Source organism: Cyprinus carpio, chromosome A8 (assembly GCF_018340385.1).
Source record: "Cyprinus carpio isolate SPL01 chromosome A8, ASM1834038v1, whole genome shotgun sequence".
Classification (NCBI taxonomy): domain Eukaryota; kingdom Metazoa; phylum Chordata; class Actinopteri; order Cypriniformes; family Cyprinidae; genus Cyprinus; species Cyprinus carpio.
The window spans coordinates 20,812,398-20,835,164 of NC_056579.1; the positions used below are offsets into that span (position 1 = coordinate 20,812,398).

The following is a 22,767-nucleotide window of genomic DNA, read 5'->3' on the forward strand; positions in this document are numbered from 1 at the left end:
TTTTTAGTTTAAAAGAAGTATACTAATAGCACACTTGAATAAACTTCTTTTTCGTAAGGGCAATGCTAAAACCGTTCATATAATTTCTCTGCGTATGTGTAGCCTATCCATGCAAGACTGCATCATATAATTCTGATTGAATAGCTATATTTGTTCTTCACAGTGACAGTGCTCTGTAACAACCTAATTTGACAAATGGCAAAATCGGTATTATAGCGATAAGTTATTTCTGATTCCTGAAGCAGCTGCTACAGCTTTTGAATGCTGGTTGGCCAGTTTACATGTCAATCAGAAGTCCGAGCCTCAGTGGGCGGGTCTTGTCGGGAGTGAATGACTAATATAAAGTTGACACTGTTCGAGAGCAAATCTGCGGTTCTAGAAATTATTTTAATGCTCATGAAAACTCAATGATAATGCATACAGGGTACAGTTATCAAAACATTGGGGGCTTAGGGTGCGATTAATTTAATATCACATCCCATTAGTGATTTAGTGAACGAGTCGGCTCTGTGAGTCGACTCCTTTGAATGAACGAAATGAGTCGGTTCCCATCTGAGAGCTGTTTTCTGAGAGTCTCAGCGTTGTTGCCTTTTTTTTTTTTTTTTTACTTTCTCAATACAAGAAAAAAATAATGGGATGATTTTTGCCACACTGTTTGTTATCCACGCGCATATGGCAAGCCATTTTAGCTTAAAATATTCCTTAAAATATTTTTACTGGTAACAATTGAAAGTGACGTGACATACAGCCAAGTATGGTAACCCATACTCAGAATTCGTGCTCTGCTTTTAACCCATCCAAAGTGCACACACACAGCAGTGAACGAACACACACCCGGAGCAGTGGGTATCATTTATGCTGCGGTGCCCGGGGAGCAGTTGGGGGTTCAGTGCCTTGCTCAAGGGCACCTCAGTCGTGGTATTGAGGGTGGAAGAGAGTGCTGTACATTCACTCCCCCCACCTACAATTTCTGCCGGCCCGAGACTCGAACTTACAACCCTTGGATTGCAAGTCCAACTCTCTAACCATTAGGCCACGACTTCCCCTCAAATTTAATTAGAGAGCTCTACAATTAAATTCTTACTAGTAACAATTCCAATTAGAGAGCTCTACAAATTAATTTTTACAAGTCATGTTACTAGTACAAATTGCATTAAAGAGCTCTCTAGCTGTAATTCTTACTAGAAAGAATGTAGCTGAAGAGGTGTGGAATTGCATTCTTACTAGTAAAAATGTAATTGTAGATCTCTACAATAACAATTCTTACTAGTAAGAATTGCATTGCAGAGCTCTCTTTTCAGAGCGACCTCATTATGATAATTGCGCCTCATGCATATTCACAAAAAGGGGTGACTGTCTGTCCCGATAGCCTTGTGGGCAGTTGGTCATAATGCCCTTGCCCCCCGGGTATCCTGTGTTGAGTCCCGGCTCATGTCTTGGACCCTTCCGATCCCGCAAAAGGAGCGCAAGCTAGATTCAAGTGATTATTACGTTTTGAATATGAATATTTTTCTTACAAAAACACATCGAGTCGCTACAGGAGGCCTTTGTTAACCCCCCGGAGCCATGTGAGACACTTTATTTTATGGAAGGTCGCTTTTTATTTCACGTCTTTTGGACTGAAGCAATGCAACACCCGCTTAACCCCCCGGAGCCATGTGTGTGTGTTTGTGTTGTGTTGTGACTTTGACTGCAGTGATAGAGCTTGAAAGATCAAAGAGATTTTTTAATATAACTCTGACTGGATTCATCTGAAAGAAGAAAGTCTTGTACACCTATAATGCCTCGGGGGTGAGTAAAACGCAGCCTAATTTTCATTTTTGGGTGAACTAACCCTTTAAATTAGAGAGCTCTCTTATTGTAATTATAACTATTAAAAATAGATTTAGAGAGCTCTCTAATTCTCATTGTTACTAGTAAGAATGTAATTATAGAGCTCTCTAACTGAATTGTTACTAGTAAAAATTCAATTAGGAAGAGTAACGCTTGGAATATTTTAAGCTAAAACAGCTTGCCATACGCGCACTTCATGCACTGATGTGCACATGATGATTCACATCAACAGCCAACAGAAACACATCAACAGTTAACACATGTGCACAATGTGACAGGGTTAATAGATAACAATACAACTGTGATGGATGCTTCTTTTTTGCACACTGTAATATAGTTTTTATCTGCTATATGGCACACTATGTTACATTTTGAGTATGATTTGCAGTTTGTGTTTTGGATAGTTCACTAACCTGCAGCATAGGCGACCCTGAATACATCAGATATATTTAATGTCTGCATTTACATCAGCAAGATGTATTTTTTAGAGTGTTTGCACATTTGCAACATGTCTCTAAGATAGAGTGACCAGACGTGACCAGTGTCCTGTCCCCGACTGGAGCTGTCCCCGGAAATGTCACCGTTTTACAGCATGTTCAAAACAATCCACAAATACATTGTAAAAGCCCGACCAATCTAGCCAGCTGGCAAACGTACGATTGTGATTATTGTCACCAGCTATACTGATTACTTGGTCGCGTGCCACTACTTTAGACAAGATTTATTTTTGTGCTTTTGTAATACTGTTTTGATATGTTTGCTATTTGCAAAGGTTACTATTTATATTTTCAATTTACAATTTCTATTTCTATTTACAATCCATAGTGTGATTTTTGGTCAATTGTATATTAAAAAACTAGGGTAAGTTTGATCCTCATACAATATATGGTTCTCAACCACATTCCTGGAGGACCCCCAACACTGCACATTTTGCATGTCTCCTTAATCAAACACACCTGATTCAGGTCACCTGCTCATTAGTAGAGACTTGAAATGGGTGTGTCAGACAAAGGAGACATGCAAAATATGCAGTGATGGGGGTCCTCCAGGAATGTGGCTGAGAACAATGTCATACATCACTGTAATTATTAATTCTGATATTAATATATGGAACCCACAAAAACGAATATATATATATATATATATATATATATATATATATATATATATATATATATATATATATCTATATATATATTGTCGTTTTTTAATTTGTAGATTATCACAAGTGAGATTTCAGTGATATTTTGACTACCGGACTAGGAAATGTCCCCAGTTTTCATTTCAGAAATCTGGTTACATTACTCTAGCGTTTTCTATCAGATGTCTTGAAGAAGTTTATGATTAAGAATGTATGCAAATCTGCTTTTTTAATCAAATGTTTTTACACAGCAGATGTTTCCCAGATCAAGCACTCTTTAGCAGACATCTTAAAGACATCTGTGCAATCTAGAAAATAATGTTCTGTAATAGTGTTTTATGTTTTTACGTAAATTAGTTTTTTTTTATCTACCAAGAATAATGTAAAATTATGATATTTCGGAAAGGCGAATGGAGCCAGGATTTAATTGTATAAATCTGAATTATACTGTTATTTAACAAGAGTGCACATTATATGGCATTATATATATATATATATATATAATATATATATATATATATATATATATATTAATGGTTTAGTTTAATTACTTTGAATAATTTAATTATATTTGTGCACACATACCAGACATATTCAAAGCATTGACAAATTTAGGCTGGATTATAAAAGGCAGAAGTGGTACTAAATAAAGAGCCGTTTGGGAGCCGAAAGAGCCGGTTCTTTTGCTGAGCCGATTCATCCAAACGATCACCTCTTCCATCTACCTACGCTGACTCAGCGAGCCATTACGCGATTGGCTGACGAGGCGCACGTGATCCACCATGACGCTGTTTGGAGGACAGCGTCGCGCACGATGCTCAGCAGCAGAGGGCGGTGTCGCGCGGGACCTCGCAGTCCTTCCAGGGCTGTTTATTTCAGGAAACGGGACAGTCGGTAAATACAGCCACATTCTTCGGGTGGCACACGAACCGCAGACGCAGGAAAGCATGCTGAGGGCTGTGTGAGCAGGACGCGAAGATGGTGTTTGAGTCAGTGGTGGTCGATGTCTTGAACCGGTTTCTGGGGGACTATGTGGTGAACCTCGACAGCTCGCAGCTCAGCCTCGGCATTTGGGGAGGTAAACGTGCCAGGTGTCAAATCCAGATGCCTCTGTGCTGTTTGATTTGTGCGTGTGTGCGCGTTCACGATTTGCAGCACTGTATGCTTGCTTACGTAGAAAGAGTCAGCTTGACCTTACGCTGCAATCTGAGAGTCATGTTTTGACGTTTACAGTGCCTTACCTAAAAGCCAACACAAAACTGCATGCATAATTTGGTGGTTTAAATAGATAGTTATTGAATACAGCAAAATGATGTTGATGAGCTATACTGGCCAGTTATTTGTTCCTCTGAATAAGTATGTTATTACATACTTCAACCCCACATGTAGACCCATGTCATCTTTTCAGTCCCACGTGTGCAGCTGCTTCTTTGAAACTACCATGAAAGTGACTCATGAGACAATTTTCACTTTCGGATGAGCTGTGTAAGATTGAAGAGGGGTTCACTTTCACTCTGAGACCCTGAAGGCAACTTCTGTTTAAGTGCATTTCACTGGACCTTGAGACAAAACCACTGTCTTTAGTTTTTAAAACAAGAGGATATTCATTTTGACTCTGATTAGAGATTAGGGCAACGGTATTTTGTTACGCAATACCATTTAATTCAATTTCTTTTTATTTTAAATCCATTATGAAACATGGATCTTAAATAATAGTAACAGGTACAACTTTTGATTTTAATCGTGTGTTAGTAAATATTAAAAACTAAAATGAATGCATATTTTACAAGTATTATTTGTAGTTACCTGAGGTTAACAAATGAAACCTTGTGAAGTGTTACCAAACATATCTACTAGCCTATATTCTCCCAAAATTAAGAGGTTGAAATAAAATATTCCTCTTTTATGCAGTTTTCACTGCCGCATCACTACTTTTTGAGATATTTATGAAAGCTAAGTTACACGATTTGCCAAAATTTCTCGTTTTAAGTAGGTCTGATTAGTAAAAACACCTCATTTTTAATGATGTAATACATTAAAATACGTCAACAACATTGTGAAATTTTCTGACTTTGATCAAAATCAATAAATGGATCAAAAAAATCATTTTAAAATCCAGTGGTTCTCAACCAGGGGCCCGGGGCCCACTGGGGGCCTCAGCAAATTTCCAAGGGGGCCACAAAATGACTAATTTTATAATGCATTAATTATAATTAACTCACTTAAAATGCTAAATCAAGAAGATTTTTTCCCCCTATCAAGAGCCATTTATGTAGTTTATTTAACTCTATAACACACTTCTAGTCTCACTTCATTAATTAATTGTAGTGAATGCTAAATTCATCAGCAACACATGGAACATTCAATACAGGATGTGTCTTGTTAACTCCCTGATAAGTAGCTTTTAATAAAACAGTAAATATTTGCTCAGTGAGACATGAATTATTTTAGACAGAGGCTGGTCATATTCAGTGCTATGTAATGTGTCAACGTTTGTTTTGCAGGTGATGCTATATTGAGAAACCTTGCGATAAAAGAAAATGCCTTGGTACGTTGCTTTACGTTTCATGTTGGACATATTGTCTTTTGCTTGTACAGGAAATCCATTAATGAAGCATCACTTATTCTAATGCTCTGTGAACCTGTGCTTCCTTGACTTGTGCTCTAATCTGAGTTTTATTTCTGAAACAGAGTCAGCTGGACATTCCTTTCAAAGTCAGAGCGGGACACATAGGTAAGTGTTGAACTGCTTGCTGTATGCTATATCATGGCTGTTGACTTCAGTTTGACTATTTTCGTGTTACTTTGTAAAACCAGGCTGCACTGTCATGGCGTTACTTAGAATCAGAGCTCATTCAGTTAATATTTCTGTGTTTGTCAGGGCGTTTGGAGTTGAAGATCCCTTGGAAGAACCTGTACACTCAGTCTGTGGAGGCCACGCTGGATGAAGTTTTCCTGCTCATCGTGCCTACTGCTAGTAAGAGCTGATACTTGATAGATATACATACAAACACTACCAGTTAAGTGTTTTTTTTTTTTTACGTATTTTATGCACAGCTGAATTTTCAGCATCATTACTCCAGTCTTCAGAGTCACATGATCCTTCAGAAATCATTCTAATATGCTGATTGGTTCTTCTTGGGTTTCGGAGTATAAGAATCTATCCTAATTGGATTACAGTTCTGTTGAATTTAGTTAAGTTCATTTTAAGTTAATATTGTTCCAAAGCAACAAAACATAATGCCTTACAGACATCCGGTGAGAGCCACAATGGCGAGGACAATCATATATCCTCAAGATATTATGTATTATTAGCATTTGTATTGTATAATCAGTATCAGGTTTAGTGAGTATTGATGTTCGTTGCATTAAGTATGACACACATTTTAATGCCAGGTCTCACAGAATATTACTGCATGCATGTGGTTTTGCCCGCTTTGACTTCTTGCGTCTCTGTTAACGCAGGTATAAAGTATGACGCAGAGAAGGAGGAGAGGCAGCTACAGGAAGCTCAGCAGAGGGAGCTGCAGCGGATCGAGGAGACCAAGCAGAAAGCAGCAGAAAAAGGTGCAGTAAATCATTTTTGAGCTCACGTTGGTTTTACATCGAGACAGGTAATGTGGTTTGTGAATTTGCATTCTTGTGTTCTTGTATTCAGAGAATCCAAAGGCAGAGAAGCAGGACACGTTTGTGGAGAAACTGGTTACACAAGTGATCAAAAACCTGCAGGTGAAGATCTCCAACATTCACGTCCGCTATGAGGATGATGTGAGTACTTTGGACACTGATGTTCTTGAGCTTAGAGCTTTTATATACTAAAACCTGTAATAGATGTTAAGTTTCTTCCATGTTACATGTGTATTCAGGTCACCAATCCTGATGCGCCGCTCTCCTTCGGAGTGTCCCTGCAGAACCTCAGCCTCCAGGTATGCCAGTAATATCATGCAAAATAAAATTAATAAATTATGCCTTTGTTAGTTGAATCTCATAAGAATATCTTGGGCATTTTTCACACCAAAATCAAGTGAAAATGTATATTTTGCATTAATAAAATTCATCTTTTTTAAATATGTATTGATTTATATATTATGTATTTTTTTTAAATATAACATTTATATTAAACAGTAAAAAAGAATCAAGAAAATATATGTATATAATATATTATTAATTTAAAATGTGTTATAATGAACAATTTTATAAGTGTTTTTTCTTGATGAAAATATATTTTTTTTTAATAATTTTTCTTTTGACATGTAAACATATGATTTTATATTATTAGAATCATATAATGCATTTACATTTAATATATTATTCTATGAATACAAAATTATTGTTATTTTAATAATTATTGAAATATGACCTAGCTGTGTTTTTGTGTGATTTGCCCTGATAGACTTTAGATAATTGACAATAAGCCATGAGTAGCTGTACAGTGATTTCATTAGTGATTTGATCACAGTTAAATGGTCCTGATAATATTTTTTTTTACAGTGGATTTTTTTTTTCATAACATTTTTATTTAATTTTCCAGACAGCTGATCAGAATTGGATGCCATGTCTTCTGGATGAGCAAGCCAAGCTGTTTTTCAAGGTCAAAACATGTCTTTTTCACTTTCACCATTATGAGCAGCAAAATTAACCACTATTATATTCACTAGTTAATACCGCTTGTTGCGTCATTTAGCTTGTACGTCTGGACAATCTGTTTGCGTACTGGAATGTGAATTCAGAGCTCTACTCCAACCACAACCCTGAGGAGGCTCTGGTAGGGTCTTCAGATTTTATTAAACTTTTAGTCTAAGGAAAAGAAATTGCACATTTTCATTGTTTGTGTTTATTTTTTATAGCAATACCTGAAGCACAGTGTAGCCATCCAGAGCGCTATCCCTCAAGATTATAATTTCAGTGAGTTCCAGCTTTAATTCGTTCACAAATTTCATGTGTATTCAACAGTGAATACTTATCTCTATGAAATGCAAAACAACTTTGTTTTTTTTGTGTGTTTTTGCTTTAGTCTTTCGTCCAATATCTGCAAACGCCAAGCTGCGCATGAATCCTCGCTCTGATGTGGACTTCTCCTCCCCGAAAGTGGATCTAGTGGTCAACCTCCCTGAGGTGGCTGTTGAACTTAGCCGTCCACAGGTGTGAAAGACATCCATTTAGTTTTGTGCAATTCATTGACACATTTTTTTTGAATGTAAGAATGGCTTGAATGTGGGTTAACTTTTTGTTGTTTTCTAGTACGTCAGCATTCTGGAGCTGTTGGGGTCGGTGGATATGATGACCCGTAACCTTCCATACAGGAAGTATCGTCCAGATGTGGCAGTTCACACTAATGCGCGTCAGTGGTAAGTGCATTTCGAGATTGTGGTCTTGACTGATTCTCTTTGTTATTTGATTCCATGAGGCTCTGTACTTTCTTTTTGTGGTTATCATAGGTGGCGATATGTGATCACAGGCGTTTTGGAGGTCAATGTAAAGCCCCGCCTTCACATGTGGTCATGGCAACGCATCCGTCACCATCGGCAACATGTGAAAAAGTACAGAGAGCTTTATAAGAACAAAATCACCAGTAAGAAGCCTGCAGAGAGTCTGCTGAAGGAGCTTGAGGTGAGCACTGAGCACGCTCAGTAAAGGCACAGTTCACACAATGAGGAAATTCTGCTGTGATTTACTCACTCTCGTGTCGTTCCAAAACAGTAAGCTGGTATTTTTCCTGTTGGAGAGATATTTCGCTGTTTTTGGTTTTGTTTTGGACTTAAACAGCCGTGGTCACTATTAACTCTTAATTGTGAACTGGCAAAGATGGCTGTGTTTTGGAGTTTTTTTTTTTTTTTTTTTTTTTTTTAATTTTATGGAGTTTAGTCTTTGTGAACTGGCAAACGTGTATTTTTTTGTTTGTTTTGGAGTTTGAGTCTTTGTGAACTGACAAACATGGATTTTTTTTTTTTTTTAGTTTTTTGTTTAGTTTTGGAGTTTGAGTTTTTGTGAACTGACAAACATGGCTTTTTTTGTCTGTTTTGGAGTTTGTCAGCTGTGGTCACTGTGAATGGTGTCTTTGTGAACTGGCAAGAGTTGCATAAAGACTGTTCAAATTTTCCTTTTGTATTAAAGAAATAACAGCATGTGGGTTTGGGATGACATGAGAGCGTGCAATACATAAAGCAATACAGCTTCAAGATGTGCATAACAGTGCTGTTCTGAAAAAAGACTGAGCCTCTGCTGAATGATGCATGATGTGTTACTTTGCATAATAAAAAAATGCAACATGCATTTAATCTGCATTACTCAAAAAAAAAAAAAAAACTTTTCCTAAATCTAGTATCTAGTATCATTTACAAATAAGGAGGTGAGTTTTGATCACAACAGATCCATGTCTAGCACCTTTTTTTTTTTTTTTTTTTTTTAATGAATGTTATGATTTGGGAAGAACCAAATAAGACTGTTGTCGTTTCCGTGACCTCTTTGTTTTGAACATAACGTTTTGTTATTTTTGTTCACTCTTTAGGAGACTGAAAGAACCCTGGATATATTCAACATCACAATGGGGAGACAGCAGGCTGAGATGGAGGTGATGTACCATCACATTCATACTCTCTCACACAGTCACATTGGCTTGTGCAACATTATATAGATCATTGAACCTCAATACAGTGTGTCTATGGCTCATATCACAAGAAATGTGTTCCTGTAGCTCCGCTGGTGGAGTATGAAGCTAGCAACAGAAAGGTGTTGGTTTGAATCTCTGGTTTGACTCTTGTGTATGCTGTCTCTGGTGTTGTAGGCCTCAAAGGCGGGGCTCAGGATATACCGTCCTGGGGTGAAGGTGGAGGAGGAACAGTCGGAGGGCTGGTTCGGCTGGATGTGGAGCTGGTCTGGAGAAAGTGGAACACAAACCAAAGATGTCAAAACGGGAGGTTTGTCTGCTCTCTGTATCTGATTATTCCTACAGAGAATCTGAGCTCTAGAATTCTGCGGAAAGATGTATGAGGATGTTTTCTGATAGTAATTTCAGCTCATTGTAATATTTAGATATTCCACATCATCTGTTTCTGATAGATTTGCTGACCTTCTGTTCATATCTCTCAGGTTTTGATGAGCTAATGTCTCCAGCGGAGAAAGCCAAACTATACGCTGCCATTGGATACAGCGAGACAGCCGTCAATCCAAACCTGCCAAAAAATGTTAGTGACAAACAATCATATATATATATATATTATATATATATATATATATATATATATATATATATATATATATATATATATATATATATATATATATATATATATATCCATATATATATAAATCCAGTTTTAGACAGTTTTTAGTTTCTTGTGTTTATGCAAGATATGTTCTCAAACTTGACTTATACGTGTATATATGTACACTACTGTTCAGAAGTTTAGAATATTTGCAGTTTTTAAAATGTTTTTTGAAAGACGTCTGCTGGTAATATTATGAATTATTATTATTATTATTATTATTATTATTATTATTATTATTATTAAAATAACTACTTTTTTATATGAATATATTAGTAACACTTTACAATAAGGTTGTGTTTGTTAGCATTAGTTAACTGATCCCAAACTTATGAACAGTATAACTAATTTTAGCCTTCTTGTATAAGCAGGAAGTTCCATTACACATCTTAAGCTCGTGTAAAGCATCACACCCCTGACTAATATTTTTGTTTGCAGTTTGAAAATATGAAGATACTTTTCCAGCTTAATCACCTGTCTCTGTCAATCAAAGAGAGCCCAGAGAAGCCGGAGATAATCAAACTGTCCGTCATTGATCTGAAAGCCATGCTGACTCAAAGACCTGCGGCCCAAGCAATAAAGTACTGTGTTCTCTTCACAAGTCCACCCACCTCACCCACTTTTATTCATTTAAATTGAAGGAATTTTCTGAGTTCGATACAACTTAGTGTCACACATGCTGTTGATTAAATACTTTTAACTTGTTCCTCAATTGTGAAACAAGCAGAAAACACATTTACAATAATGCTCTTACAATGAAAGTCTATGGCGCAAGATGTTGCACTGGAATTAATCTTGATGTAACTTTCACATGATGTGCAGAAGACATACAAGTTGCACATTTGGCTTTTTAACCCTCCAGAATGACTTGCCACATTGACTTCCTTTGTAAGGGCATTAGTGTAACAATCATTTTTGTTTGGCAGTATTCCTGTAACCCAGAGCATGCTGTTGTATGACATAATGTTTTACTTGTCAGGATCTCTGCTCAGCTGTCATCGTTCGAAGTGTCGGGTCTCCCACGAGGCAAGTCGGCCCCCATCCTGCTGTCTCCACGTCATGTGGTCGAGATGAACGATACAGCTTTACTGGACCTCATGTTTGAGACAAACCCACTGGACGCAAGTGCAGACCAGAGACTCCGCATCGAGTCCCAGGCGCTGGAGATCATCTATGATGCTGTGAGTGTGAGGGAGCATCTCTCTGACAGGAAAAAAAAACGAAAAACTTTTGAACCCCTTTGTCGTATGATATATTAATATTTCAATAATTTAACAACACATTTGCATGTGATGCAATCTGATGTTGGTTAATGGTTACATAACATGCATGTAAAACATAAAATAAAGTATTTTTTTGAGGTAAAGGGATGCACATTTGGTCAATTATATTGTGGATATTTTGTCAAATATGGCCACAGCAGTTTTTAACTGCTTTTTGATAAACACTTAAGGTCTGTATTTTTTGCCTAGATAATTCAGCAGCAGAAATATATTAGGGGCCATAATCTGATGCCAGTAGAATTTTAGAAATATAGTAAAAGTAGAAATGTGTTGTTGTTGTTGTTGTTGTTGTTTTTTGTTTTTTATTATTATTATTATTATTATGATTACCTTAATTCTAAAAAAATAGACAAAGACAGAAATATACACATTGCAGCTGTAATAATACAATTGTACTGTATAAGGGAAATAATATTTGATATTCAAATTTTTATTTCATTCTACAAGTAACATTACTATTATGTATGTTAATTTATTCACTTTCAAATGTTTAATTCTCAAGCTTTTATTTTGGGGGGAAAATGCAGGAAAGTTTTTCCAAGTCTCTTTAAAGGTAGTCGAGGTTACAGGTTTAGAAACTCTTCTTGTTACAAATCTGGTAAAATGCTAAAAAAAAAAAACTAAAAAAAAAAAACCTATCTGTTCTGAGAAATGTTATGCAAATGTGAACAGAAAATGGTCCTGGCCCATGCGGTGTTCACAAATGATCAAACTTATAGCAGCAGCTTGCGTGTAAATGAACATCAATGTGAATCAAAGCCTTCTGCGATATGATAATCACGCTGTCTTGATTTCAGTTTTATTTAGATGAATTGTTCAGACCTCTTATGTTTGATTTGACATTTGTATGATATGATTAATTACTCAGGAACCCCCACTGGGAAACCCTGCTGTACGCTATGAATGGATAATGTATAGTGTACAGTATGTTAAGTGTGCTTTGTTCTTTTTGTAGATGACAGTGAACAGTATGTCAGATTTCTTCATGCCTCCAAAAGACCTGCAGCTGGATGAACTGACCAACGCCACCCTCATGAAGCTGGAGCAGTTCAGAGACAAGACCTCCACAGGTTTGTGCGGATTCACAAGGCATGCATTTGTTTGCTAGACACTTTCCTTTCCAAAGTTGGCAGTGCAGCTTGAATCAGACTTGAAAAAAAAAAACATATAACTGCAGTTTCCTACACCTTTTATAATAGAATAATGTAATTTTAAAATGTTTTTAAATGGGAATTTTGTGGTTCTAGAATAGTAGCTTGTACTAAAACAGTATTATTCATTATCCACAGGACTCATGTACATCATTGAGACTCAGAAGGTTATGGATCTGAAGATAAACCTCATGGCTTCATATGTCATTGTACCAGAAAACGGCTTTTATGACCCCAAACACAACCTTGCCATTCTGGATTTGGGTCATTTCCAGGTAAAATCATCTCACTGTCAGTGCACGTGGTTCTTTATCATTTTTTTTAGATCATAATCATGTGAAGTGCTTTATATAATGAATATCAAGTAAAACAACAAACAGAATGATCGAAAGAAATGCGAATTCCTTTTTTCCTTAATGAGTCATACTATTTATTTTTTTTAAACCAACATTAAGAGAAAAAAAAAAATCCAGCAAGCTGCCAAAGCTTGGTTTTCAAAGTTGGCAAAAAATAGCTTTTCAGACTTGGTTCAGCATCCCATGGGGTGACAAATACTTTCTTTTTAGGAACTTTCAAAGTTAGCTCATTATCTCAAATCATGAAATCATTTGTGATTATTTTATTCTGTTGGCTGCAGCGGCTTTTAATAATATGAAAATAGCATATCTATATATAGTTTATATTTTACATTTCATAAATTATTTAATTTTGATGTCTTTATAGTATCACGTTAAATACATATATATTTATTGCACCATTTAAATGTTTCATACATGAAAATATGTGTCTGTCTTTATATTCTAATGAGGGGATGATAATGCTTAATCGGCTAAAAGTGTGTTTGTTGTGTGTAGATTTCCAGTCAGAGCAGAGCTGAGCTGCCTCAGCTGTCTGTGGGCAGCAGCACTATAGAGGACATCATGTCTCGAGCTTACGACAGCTTCGACATCCAACTCAACAGTTTACAGTTCCTCTACACCAAAGCAGGTGCGCAGCTCTTGCACAGTGATTGACATGATGTAGACTTGACAGGGATTTACATGTGCTGCGTGTGTTATCAGGTGGTGACTGGAAGAGGGCTCGTCCGCTCAGACAGTCTGCTTTCCACATCCTGGAGCCTGTGGACCTGAAGGTGGTCTTCAGCAGAGCCATGGTGGTGACGGACTCACGGATGCCCAAGTAAGCAGGAGTTTCCCTGTCTGGTGTGCACGTGATTGAACTGTTATGTGCATCACACATTATGCATGCACTGACACATTTGTACCTAATGGGTTTTTTATTATTATTCAGGTTTAAGATGTACGGTGAGCTCCCTCTGCTGTCTCTGTGTATCTCTGATGATAAAGTGCGTGGTGTCCTGGCGTTGCTCACCAGTATTCCACTTCCTGAGAGTCGCCCGGGACCTCAGACTAGAGGGCCACAAGTCACACCAAAGGTAATTAAAAGAATGTTTATGGGTGTGTCTTCCCAGACAAACATAGATATGATCGTTGTTGTGGTTCATAATTGTTCTTCTGTAAATAATGCAATTTAATGTAGCAAATGATGGATGCGGATAATAAATTAAATTAAATTGCTGAAATAAAATAATGCGTTACACAGTATACATGAAGACTTTGAAAATGTTGCAATCAGGAGGTAAAACTTAATCTGCTGTCATTGTTAATTTAGTATTATTAATGTAATCTTGTACTATTTATTAATGTTTTGAATTAGCTTTTTATTTATATTTTTAGTTTTAGTAATTTCATTTTTTTTTTTTTTTTTTTTTTTTTTTTTTTTTTTTTTTTTTTTTTTTAATATATATTTCTGGTTTGCTTTAAATTTATTTCCATTTTAGTTTTGATAATTTTAGTACTTATAAATTCATTTTATTTAGTTTTGAAGGTTTTTTTTTTATCTCATATTTATAATTTTATTTTTTATTTCAGCTTCATTTTAAATAATGGAAATTATGTTTAATAGTTTTAGTCAACAATAACTATCCTGTCCAACATGGGGTTGCAGTTATAATCTGATGCCTATAATCTCAAATATTAAAGATCATTTTAAAGATTTATTGCCGGTCTTCATTTGAACAATTTCAATATTCTCACAATTATTAAAATCCCAGGGCCAATTTAATTTTCAGTCTTTCTTTTAGTATTTTTTTTTTTTAAAACACACAAACTATGGATAAATAGAAGTGTATGGTTTGGCCTCTGTTGGTGTTGTTCTTTTTATTAATATAAAGATAAAGCAGATATTTGCCTTATTTGATCGAGTAACAAGACAGATTTCCCAAATAAATTCACAAGCTTTTGATTCAAATCCGATTAGACCTGATATATTTGGACATATTTCCATTTTGCTTGCATTTATCTATGAGTGTTGTTGAGAGTTGTTTTTCTCTTGCAGCTGTGTGAATAATTTTTTTTTTTTTAATTTTTCTTTTTTTACCCGTTAGGCCTCCAAACGAGGGAACACACCTCAGCTCACCCCTCGAAGACCAGCCGTAGACGACCTGCGTGCATCCATCATATACGGCTCAGGTCAGACACGCACACCTTCGTACAAAAAGATTCACAGAGAGAGATCTCCTCTATAAATCTAATATCATAAAACGCTGTCTTTGTCTTTTTCAGACGAAGAGCTGTTCTTTGATGCCCCTAGTTCCCCGATCGAGGATCTGCCGTTCTTTGAGGCTTCCATTGACTCTCTGCAGGGTTCAGCCTCTGATAAGCGTCTGTCCATGGTGCTCAGAGACCCCAAGAAGAACATGACCGAGTTCCTCTTGAGATTTGAGATCAACAAGGTCTGATAATGCAAGATCATTAACACAAGATCATTGATTCTCTCCAGTTATATTTAAACTATGCTTTTCGTTCTTTATAGAGATTATATCAGATGTGTGTATGTGTGAGAATACTGTATGGTTTATTTGAAATGATCTTAACATTTTTAAGGCTCCTCCAGTCATACTTTTCACACAGTGACACTTTTCCCTCCTTTGTTCCCTTATAGCTTTCCATTCAGCTGTGCCGCTTGTCAGGCAGAGAGGAAGTGAGCGTTCTGCATCTGTTCATTGATGGATTAGGGACAGACCTCAAACTTCGCACCTTTGACATGTCTTCATACACCTTCCTGCGTGAGATCTGCCTCGAGTGTTCAGAGTACTTGGGTAGGTGTATTGAACTCTGACTTTTAACACTAGCGATCTGCCTTGCTGTCTGCTGTTTACACTACGTTTTGTTTTTTTGGAAGAAGTGAATACTAGGATGCATTAAGTGCAAAAGTGACAGTAAAGACATTTATAATGTTACAAAAGATTTCTATTTCAAATAAATGGTTTGAGGGATTGAGGGATCTAAAATATGGTCATACAGAATAAGGCATTAATATGAGCAACTAGTTAATAATTGAGAATTGGACCTTAAAATAAAGTGTAACTCGATTCCTTAATCCTACCTCAGACAACTGCCTTACTAACTATTAATAAGTAGCAAATGAGGAATTTATTGAGACATGAAAATTCAGAATTTTCTATTCATCAAAGAATCCTGAAAAAATGTATCTTGGTTTTCACCAAATATTAAAAAGCACAACTATGGATAATGTTAAGTAATGTATCTGAGCGTCAAATCGGCATATTAAAATGATTTCTGTATTCAAATAGAAGTTATTTGTGTGTTTGTGTGAGATTCTGAGGACAAGAAAGTTCACCTTATCACCACTCTGGACAATACTGAGGAAGATCTGCTCACTTTGGAGTATGTCAAGGTAAGATTTGCTTTATCATAATTATCATGTGTCATCTTTCTTTGGGTCCATGTATATGTAAAGCGCTATTCTCATCAACTTGTGACATGATTCTGAACATTTTGATCAAAGCTAATTTCTCTGGCACAGTTTTCTTGGTTTTGGCCATGTCTCAGCTTTGTGGGTGTTAAAATCCTAGTTGGATTCCGGCTTTATGAAGGCCGTTTTATAATTTTAGCTTTAATAAGCCGAACATTAACACAAAATTAGAGCTAATTTTGTGACTCATTATGCATGACTCGTGTTAATTACAGTCCTGCTCTCAGTCGAGCTCTGATAGCACGGCTTTAAAAAGCCTATTAATGTATAATATCCGTTAACTATTTATTTATTTCTATATATTATGTATGAAGGACAATTTAAAGGGGTAGTAAATCAGCTATTTTCGAAGGCTTAATTGTGTTTAGGGAGTGTACTGTAACGTGTTCATGCCGTTTTTTTTTTTTTTTTTTACCTTTTTTTTACCTTTATTCTACACCACTTTTTTCATTCTGTTGACTTCCTGGTTCTCTGAAGCCCCTCCCTCAGAAATACACAATCGGGCTCAGATTGGTTAGCTGGCCCAGTTTGTTGTTATTCGCTAACCGCTTAGAGCATTGTCCGGAAACTTCACGCCCCTTACCAAAACGGGTAGTTGCATGTGCTCCGGTGTCTTGTAAACAATGGCATCAATATTGCCTTATCAGTTCGAACCTGAATCAGACCCAGAGAATATTGAGCAGAACCTGTGCAAGCACGGCTCTTACAGGATGTTTCAGAATGGTATGTTTTTTTTGTTTTGTTTTTTGTAGTTGTCTCATACTTTTTAGATACGCTGTTATTTGTAAATGCTACTGCTGTTTATGTTAGCGGGGGCAGGGATTATGTAAATTTGAGGGTTTGTGATGTCACCAACCCAGGAAGAAGCTTGTTGTAGTCCCTACCAGCTGTGTTTTGCAGGCCTTAAAAAGCAAATTCTGTAAAAGAAAATATCTCCATTTGCATTGAACTTTGAGTGTCGTAACTTGCAGATGTTGTTTATGCTCAAACAGCAACATTGCACACTAACTCAAGTTAAAAAGGTGAAATCATAATCACAGACCCCATTATATCCTGTATAATCCCTTATTATCCTGTAGTCCATGTGTTTCACATCTCTTTCCAAAGTCTCCATGCAATATTTGTGAGATAAAAGAAAAGATAAACTATAATAGTATATCAATGATGCAAAATAACACTGATATGATTGTGTCAGCACAGTCTTACGTATAGGACTATTCTAATAATATTCTATTCTTTTTCAGGCGGACAAAAATGCACCAGATTTCAAAACGATGTATAAAAATACAGAGCAGCTAATCAAGGTAAGCTTGTTCACAAGTGAGTGCTCAGAATTTCTCTACAGCTAATGTGAGCCAATCAGATCACAAAGATTTTAAACTGCATACTAATTGTAAAAATGTGTTAAAACATGTAATGTATGGTCTTTGCACCAGGTGAATTTCTCCTCGCTAGACGTGCACATGCACACTGAGGCGCTCCTCAACTCCATAAATTTTCTTAATAACCTCCTCCCACCACTGAAGAAAGAAGCACAAGAGGAGCAGCCCGTCCTAGCCAAGGAGGAAAAGGAAGAGGAAGAGGAGGCGAAAATAGAGGATTCTGCTGTTACCAAGAAATCTTGTAAGAAAATTAATTTTGTATGGTTCTTTTGTTTTGTCATGATATAATTTTAATCTCATATTATTGGCTTGTTCTTCAGCCTCTAAGAAGTCAAAGTTTGAGGATGTGGTGAATTTGCACATCCGAGCAGACCTCAGCTGTCTGAAGGTCTTCATAAGAGGAGAGAAAGCCAGGATCTCTGAGATCAGCATCGAGGGTAATACACATTTCTGTAAATGCACGTAAACACAGTAAAGTTGGGATATGTTCCAGTACTGCATGTTCTCTTTTACACCAGGGTTGGTTTCTGAAGTTCAGATGAAGAAGAAGTGCGTAGAGATTCTCGCTAACCTGAAGAACATTGTAATTCTGGATTGTGATAAAGAGGCACTATACAAAAAGGTAGAAAGTGCTGTAATTTTAAGGTTAAATAAATCATAGAATGGGAGCTAAATTGGAACAATGGAGAACTAGTACACATTTTTGTAACATTTATTTTTGTTATTAAAAAGGCTTTTAACCACAAAACAAAATTTTTGATGATTAACATTTTCTGTTTTATTGGGCCAAAGTAACAGTTTTGTTTATTAGATTATACAATTCTTTAAAAAAAAAATGTGTATGTATATAGAATTTTTTTTTTTTATTAAAATTAAATAGATTAAAAATAAATTTTTTTTTGATAAATTAATGGAAGAATAATGGTTGATGTGATGTTATGTTAAATAAATAAATTGTTAATTATTAAATAAAAATGTATTTAATTTTGTATCATGCATTAAAAGGTGAGTGTGTAAGATGGAATTGATTTAGGCTAATGATGGAATGGTCATGATGTGTAGGCAGTGTCCATCGCGGGTAAGGAGGTGTTTGATTTCCGCATGGTGAACCATGTGGCTGCAACGGAGGGCGACGCCTACACAGACATGCACATTGTGGACACCAGTGTAACTTTGACTGTGGGCTGCATTCAGGTTATCTTCCTCAACAAGTTTATGTCCTCAATACTGGTAAGTGTATATAGTATATAATAATAATATTTTTATAGTATCTATTAATTATACATTTAAAAAGTGGAGAGGGCCTAGAATTTAACCTTGGGGGACACCTTACAGTTTCTTAATAGAAACAAATTGCTGCTTAGTAGTTTTTGTTTTTTAATTTCACCTGATTTTTCAATTAATAGTTTTTCTTTATACTTAAGTGTCATAGCAAATTTTTAATTTTATTAGCCTCTGCTTTTATTTATTTTTGTAATATATATTTGTCTGTTATCTAATGGTCTCTCTCTTCTCTCTCCCTCTCATTATTTTTTTCCTTTTCAGGTATTTATTAATAATTTCCAGGAGGCTAAAAATGCATTGGCAGAGGTAACGGCCCAGGCAGCAGAGAAAGCAGCCTCAGGGGTTTTGGAGCTGGCAGAGAGAAGCACACGTATCTCCCTGGATGTAGACATCAAAGCTCCTGTTGTCTTCCTCCCACAATCCTCTGTTTCCAACAATGTCATTGTGGCAGATCTGGGTTTAGTGACTGTAAAGAACCACTTTGAAATGGTCTCCTCTCCAGCACACACCAAGATCCCCCCTGTCATGGACATCATGGCTGTGGGACTGAGTGATCTTAAAATGTACAGGTTAGTTTGGTTATATTGAATAAATTGACTGATTTGAATGAATTAATTAATGTGATTTAACATCCCCGAAATTACGTTTCAATTGTTTGAAAAATTTTATTTATTTTTTTTTTACCTCAGGACCACATTCACTGATGGACAATTTAAGAGTGAACTTCAGTTACTCAAACCAGTAAACATGGACCTGTCAGTCAAACGCAATCTCTCTGCCTCCTGGTATCACAGCATACCTGACATCCAGATCAATGCACACCTCAAACCCATGAGCGTAAGTGCTTATATTCAGGGGTACACATAAGTGGTCCGCATGCACGACCAAAAAAAAAAAAAAAAAAAAAAGCACTATATCAATAAGTTCTGACAGCGCATGTGCATATCGATATGGCTGACTACTGTTAATATACAATTACCATTTTAGATTGACAAACTGTACTACATAAGATTTCTTTTCAAACTGAAAGCATAAATCTAGGCTATCCCATGCCGTTTTCAAAGCACAATGCAAAACTAACATTCATTCACTGACGCTCTTTAATCAGCAGCAGCGCTAAATCCGGAAGTGCGTATACTTACTTGCCGGCAACCCACCAAAATAAAAGCCTACTGATTTTAAGTTTTAAACCAGGCTGAAAAAATTTTGTGCACCCCTGTATATATTTGTGTTTGTTTCTGTTTCTTATCTTATAGCTGTAGGGGATGTTGCAGCTAATACCAATGTGCATTTATTGCAGCTAATCCTGAGTCAGGAGGACCTAACTATAGTGCTGAAGACTCTGAGTGAGAATCTGTCTGAGAGTTCTGATGCTCCATCCAGCTCTGATAAAGGAGACACGGTTTCTACCAAGGATTCTCAGAGTTCTGGAGGTATAAAACACACAAATACAGATTGTGAAGTTTTATCGATTACAAATGCATAGGTTACATCAAACTTTTTTTTTTTTTTTGGTTCTGGTTTGTAATAATTAGCACAGATTTACCCAAGTATATATTATGGAGGTTTTAAATTTATTCGTGATTTCTTGGGAGTTTTCCTGTTTTGGATTTTTTGTGAGTTTTCCTGGTTTGTTTTTTTCATAAACAATCTAAGTTTTTTTTGTATTCAGATAAATGCCTCAATCCAATTCAGGATTTCTTGATATATATATATATATATATATATATATATATATATATATATATATATATATATATATATATATATATATATATATATATATATATATATATATTTATATATATATTTAATTTTTTTTTTATTATTTTTTTTTTTTTTTGTTTTTTTTATTTTATTTTTTTTATTGTGTTGTAGGAAACACGGTTGTGACCGCAGCAGTGGTGGAAGGCCAAAAAACAGGCAAACTAAAGAACACTCTGAAACTGGACTTTAAGTTTGACTCCATGACAATAGTCCTGTACAGCCCTAACAACGAGGTGACAAAATACACTTGACTCACAGTAGACAAGAGAGTAATGATTGCATTTGAAGCCAGGTTTAAATATTTTGTGTTATAGATTAGATTCGTTTTCTGTATTTACGTACAGATCCAGTTATCAGATTCCCGTGATGAGAGTTTGAAGTTGGCAGAGTTCATGTTGGGCACCATCTCCACTGCTGTGCACATGTTCTCTGACAGCTCCATGAAAGCATCCCTCAAACTCACAAACTGTCTGCTGGATGACAAGAGACAGAGTGTGAAAATGATCACATCCAGGTAGATCGCACACAGACCATAAACCACTGAAGATGCTCCAGTTTGTTTTAAATCATGTTTTATATGTACAAATGTAACATTTGTATAACATTTGTACTTTTGCACTAGTCATTCTGTCATTAAATGGGGTTTCTTCTATAACTTCATCTGTTTTAGGATGATGGCGATGCGGCAGGGCAGGGAAGGCGATGTGATGGTAGACATGAGTTACCGGAAAGGCCGGGACGGCACCATGCTGGACACCCTGGTTCAGGACCTCTATCTGTGTGCCAGTATGGAGTTCCTGCTCACAGTAGCTAATGTCTTTCTTAAAGCTATGGCAGATGGCTTCTCTGGTCCCCCTAAAAACAAACAACCCGCCAGTTCATCTAAAGACACAGGTTGGTGATTGTACTTCAGCACCACCTTGAAGAAGTCAGGTTTTCTTCAAGATAGTCTTATTAACTTAAAATAGCCTTAATTCAAACATAGTATTTTTTGATCAGTTTGTTTTATGAATATCTGAACATACAATATTTTAAAAGAACAGAACAAAAATGTAAACTTCTTTATGCTAGCTTCATGCTTAAATGTGGGTAAGTTTTTTTTGAAGCAATATTTTGAACAGGAGATTCAAATTGGAAAGGCGAATAATAGCGCCCCCATACTGTATAACAGGGAAAACATGGAATGCAGGAAAATTCTTTCAGTGGCAGGGAAGCATTGTGCCATAAATGGAATCAATGATGATTTGTGTCTTTCCTTTGCAAGGAGTTCCTGCTGTGCCAGTGGCTGCCAAAACTGAGATGAACATTGTGGTAAAGAATCCTGAGATCGTTTTTGTGGCCGACCTCGCGCGCGCTGATGCTCCGGCTCTCATTATGACAACACAGTGTGAGCTGGTGATGAAGAACGAGCCCAGCGGTCAGTCGATGACTGCCGCCATTTCAGACCTGAAGGTGGTGGCTTGTCCGCTCCTGCGAGAGAAGAGGGAGCACAACGTGACGACGGTGCTTCAACCCTGTCAGGTGTTCTTTCAGAGCAGCCAGTCGCCTTCCCAGCCACAGTCCATCGAGCTGTCCATCAGCTCCCTCACGCTCAAGGTGAGGCTGAACATGTGATTCTGTGATGGTGTGAAATTGTGATTTTCATATTTTGAAATCATTAGTGTCCTAAAGGTACAATAGCAAAACTGATTAAATAAATAAATAAGAAAAAAAATTATAAAATAAAAAAGAAAATTCCAACTGCTCTTTTTTTTGGTTCCTTGAAACACATTATAAGGGGACTTCAGGGGCTGCAAAAATACAGAAAATGACCCCTTTCCTGCC

General features: G+C 36.4%; 1 protein-coding gene across 2 annotated transcripts in view; it reads left to right on the forward strand.

Annotated features, from left to right (window-relative positions):
• The first annotated feature begins 3,785 nt into the window (after window positions 1-3,785).
• Window positions 3,786-22,767, forward strand: part of LOC109091259 (vacuolar protein sorting-associated protein 13A-like) — a 43,572-nt gene continuing 24,590 nt past the window's right edge. The window contains exons 1-39 of one of the 2 annotated variants that reach the window (XM_042762743.1): window positions 3,786-4,052; window positions 5,479-5,522; window positions 5,666-5,708; window positions 5,856-5,951; window positions 6,440-6,541; window positions 6,633-6,742; window positions 6,841-6,900; window positions 7,506-7,565; window positions 7,659-7,739; window positions 7,822-7,879; window positions 7,989-8,116; window positions 8,216-8,322; window positions 8,413-8,584; window positions 9,483-9,545; window positions 9,759-9,891; window positions 10,064-10,158; window positions 10,678-10,820; window positions 11,219-11,420; window positions 12,478-12,592; window positions 12,812-12,948; window positions 13,528-13,660; window positions 13,735-13,852; window positions 13,964-14,108; window positions 15,120-15,204; window positions 15,298-15,467; window positions 15,677-15,833; window positions 16,353-16,432; window positions 17,755-17,814; window positions 17,947-18,133; window positions 18,213-18,329; window positions 18,411-18,514; window positions 18,955-19,122; window positions 19,438-19,745; window positions 19,866-20,013; window positions 20,477-20,609; window positions 21,055-21,176; window positions 21,288-21,457; window positions 21,614-21,837; window positions 22,208-22,539. In XM_042762743.1, coding sequence (XP_042618677.1) covers window positions 3,953-4,052; window positions 5,479-5,522; window positions 5,666-5,708; window positions 5,856-5,951; window positions 6,440-6,541; window positions 6,633-6,742; window positions 6,841-6,900; window positions 7,506-7,565; window positions 7,659-7,739; window positions 7,822-7,879; window positions 7,989-8,116; window positions 8,216-8,322; window positions 8,413-8,584; window positions 9,483-9,545; window positions 9,759-9,891; window positions 10,064-10,158; window positions 10,678-10,820; window positions 11,219-11,420; window positions 12,478-12,592; window positions 12,812-12,948; window positions 13,528-13,660; window positions 13,735-13,852; window positions 13,964-14,108; window positions 15,120-15,204; window positions 15,298-15,467; window positions 15,677-15,833; window positions 16,353-16,432; window positions 17,755-17,814; window positions 17,947-18,133; window positions 18,213-18,329; window positions 18,411-18,514; window positions 18,955-19,122; window positions 19,438-19,745; window positions 19,866-20,013; window positions 20,477-20,609; window positions 21,055-21,176; window positions 21,288-21,457; window positions 21,614-21,837; window positions 22,208-22,539 — 5,010 coding nt within the window. In that variant the 5' untranslated portion in view covers window positions 3,786-3,952. The remainder of the gene's footprint in view (window positions 4,053-5,478; window positions 5,523-5,665; window positions 5,709-5,855; window positions 5,952-6,439; window positions 6,542-6,632; window positions 6,743-6,840; window positions 6,901-7,505; window positions 7,566-7,658; window positions 7,740-7,821; window positions 7,880-7,988; window positions 8,117-8,215; window positions 8,323-8,412; window positions 8,585-9,482; window positions 9,546-9,758; window positions 9,892-10,063; window positions 10,159-10,677; window positions 10,821-11,218; window positions 11,421-12,477; window positions 12,593-12,811; window positions 12,949-13,527; window positions 13,661-13,734; window positions 13,853-13,963; window positions 14,109-15,119; window positions 15,205-15,297; window positions 15,468-15,676; window positions 15,834-16,352; window positions 16,433-17,754; window positions 17,815-17,946; window positions 18,134-18,212; window positions 18,330-18,410; window positions 18,515-18,954; window positions 19,123-19,437; window positions 19,746-19,865; window positions 20,014-20,476; window positions 20,610-21,054; window positions 21,177-21,287; window positions 21,458-21,613; window positions 21,838-22,207; window positions 22,540-22,767) is intronic. The other variant, XM_042762744.1, reaches the window with a different exon arrangement.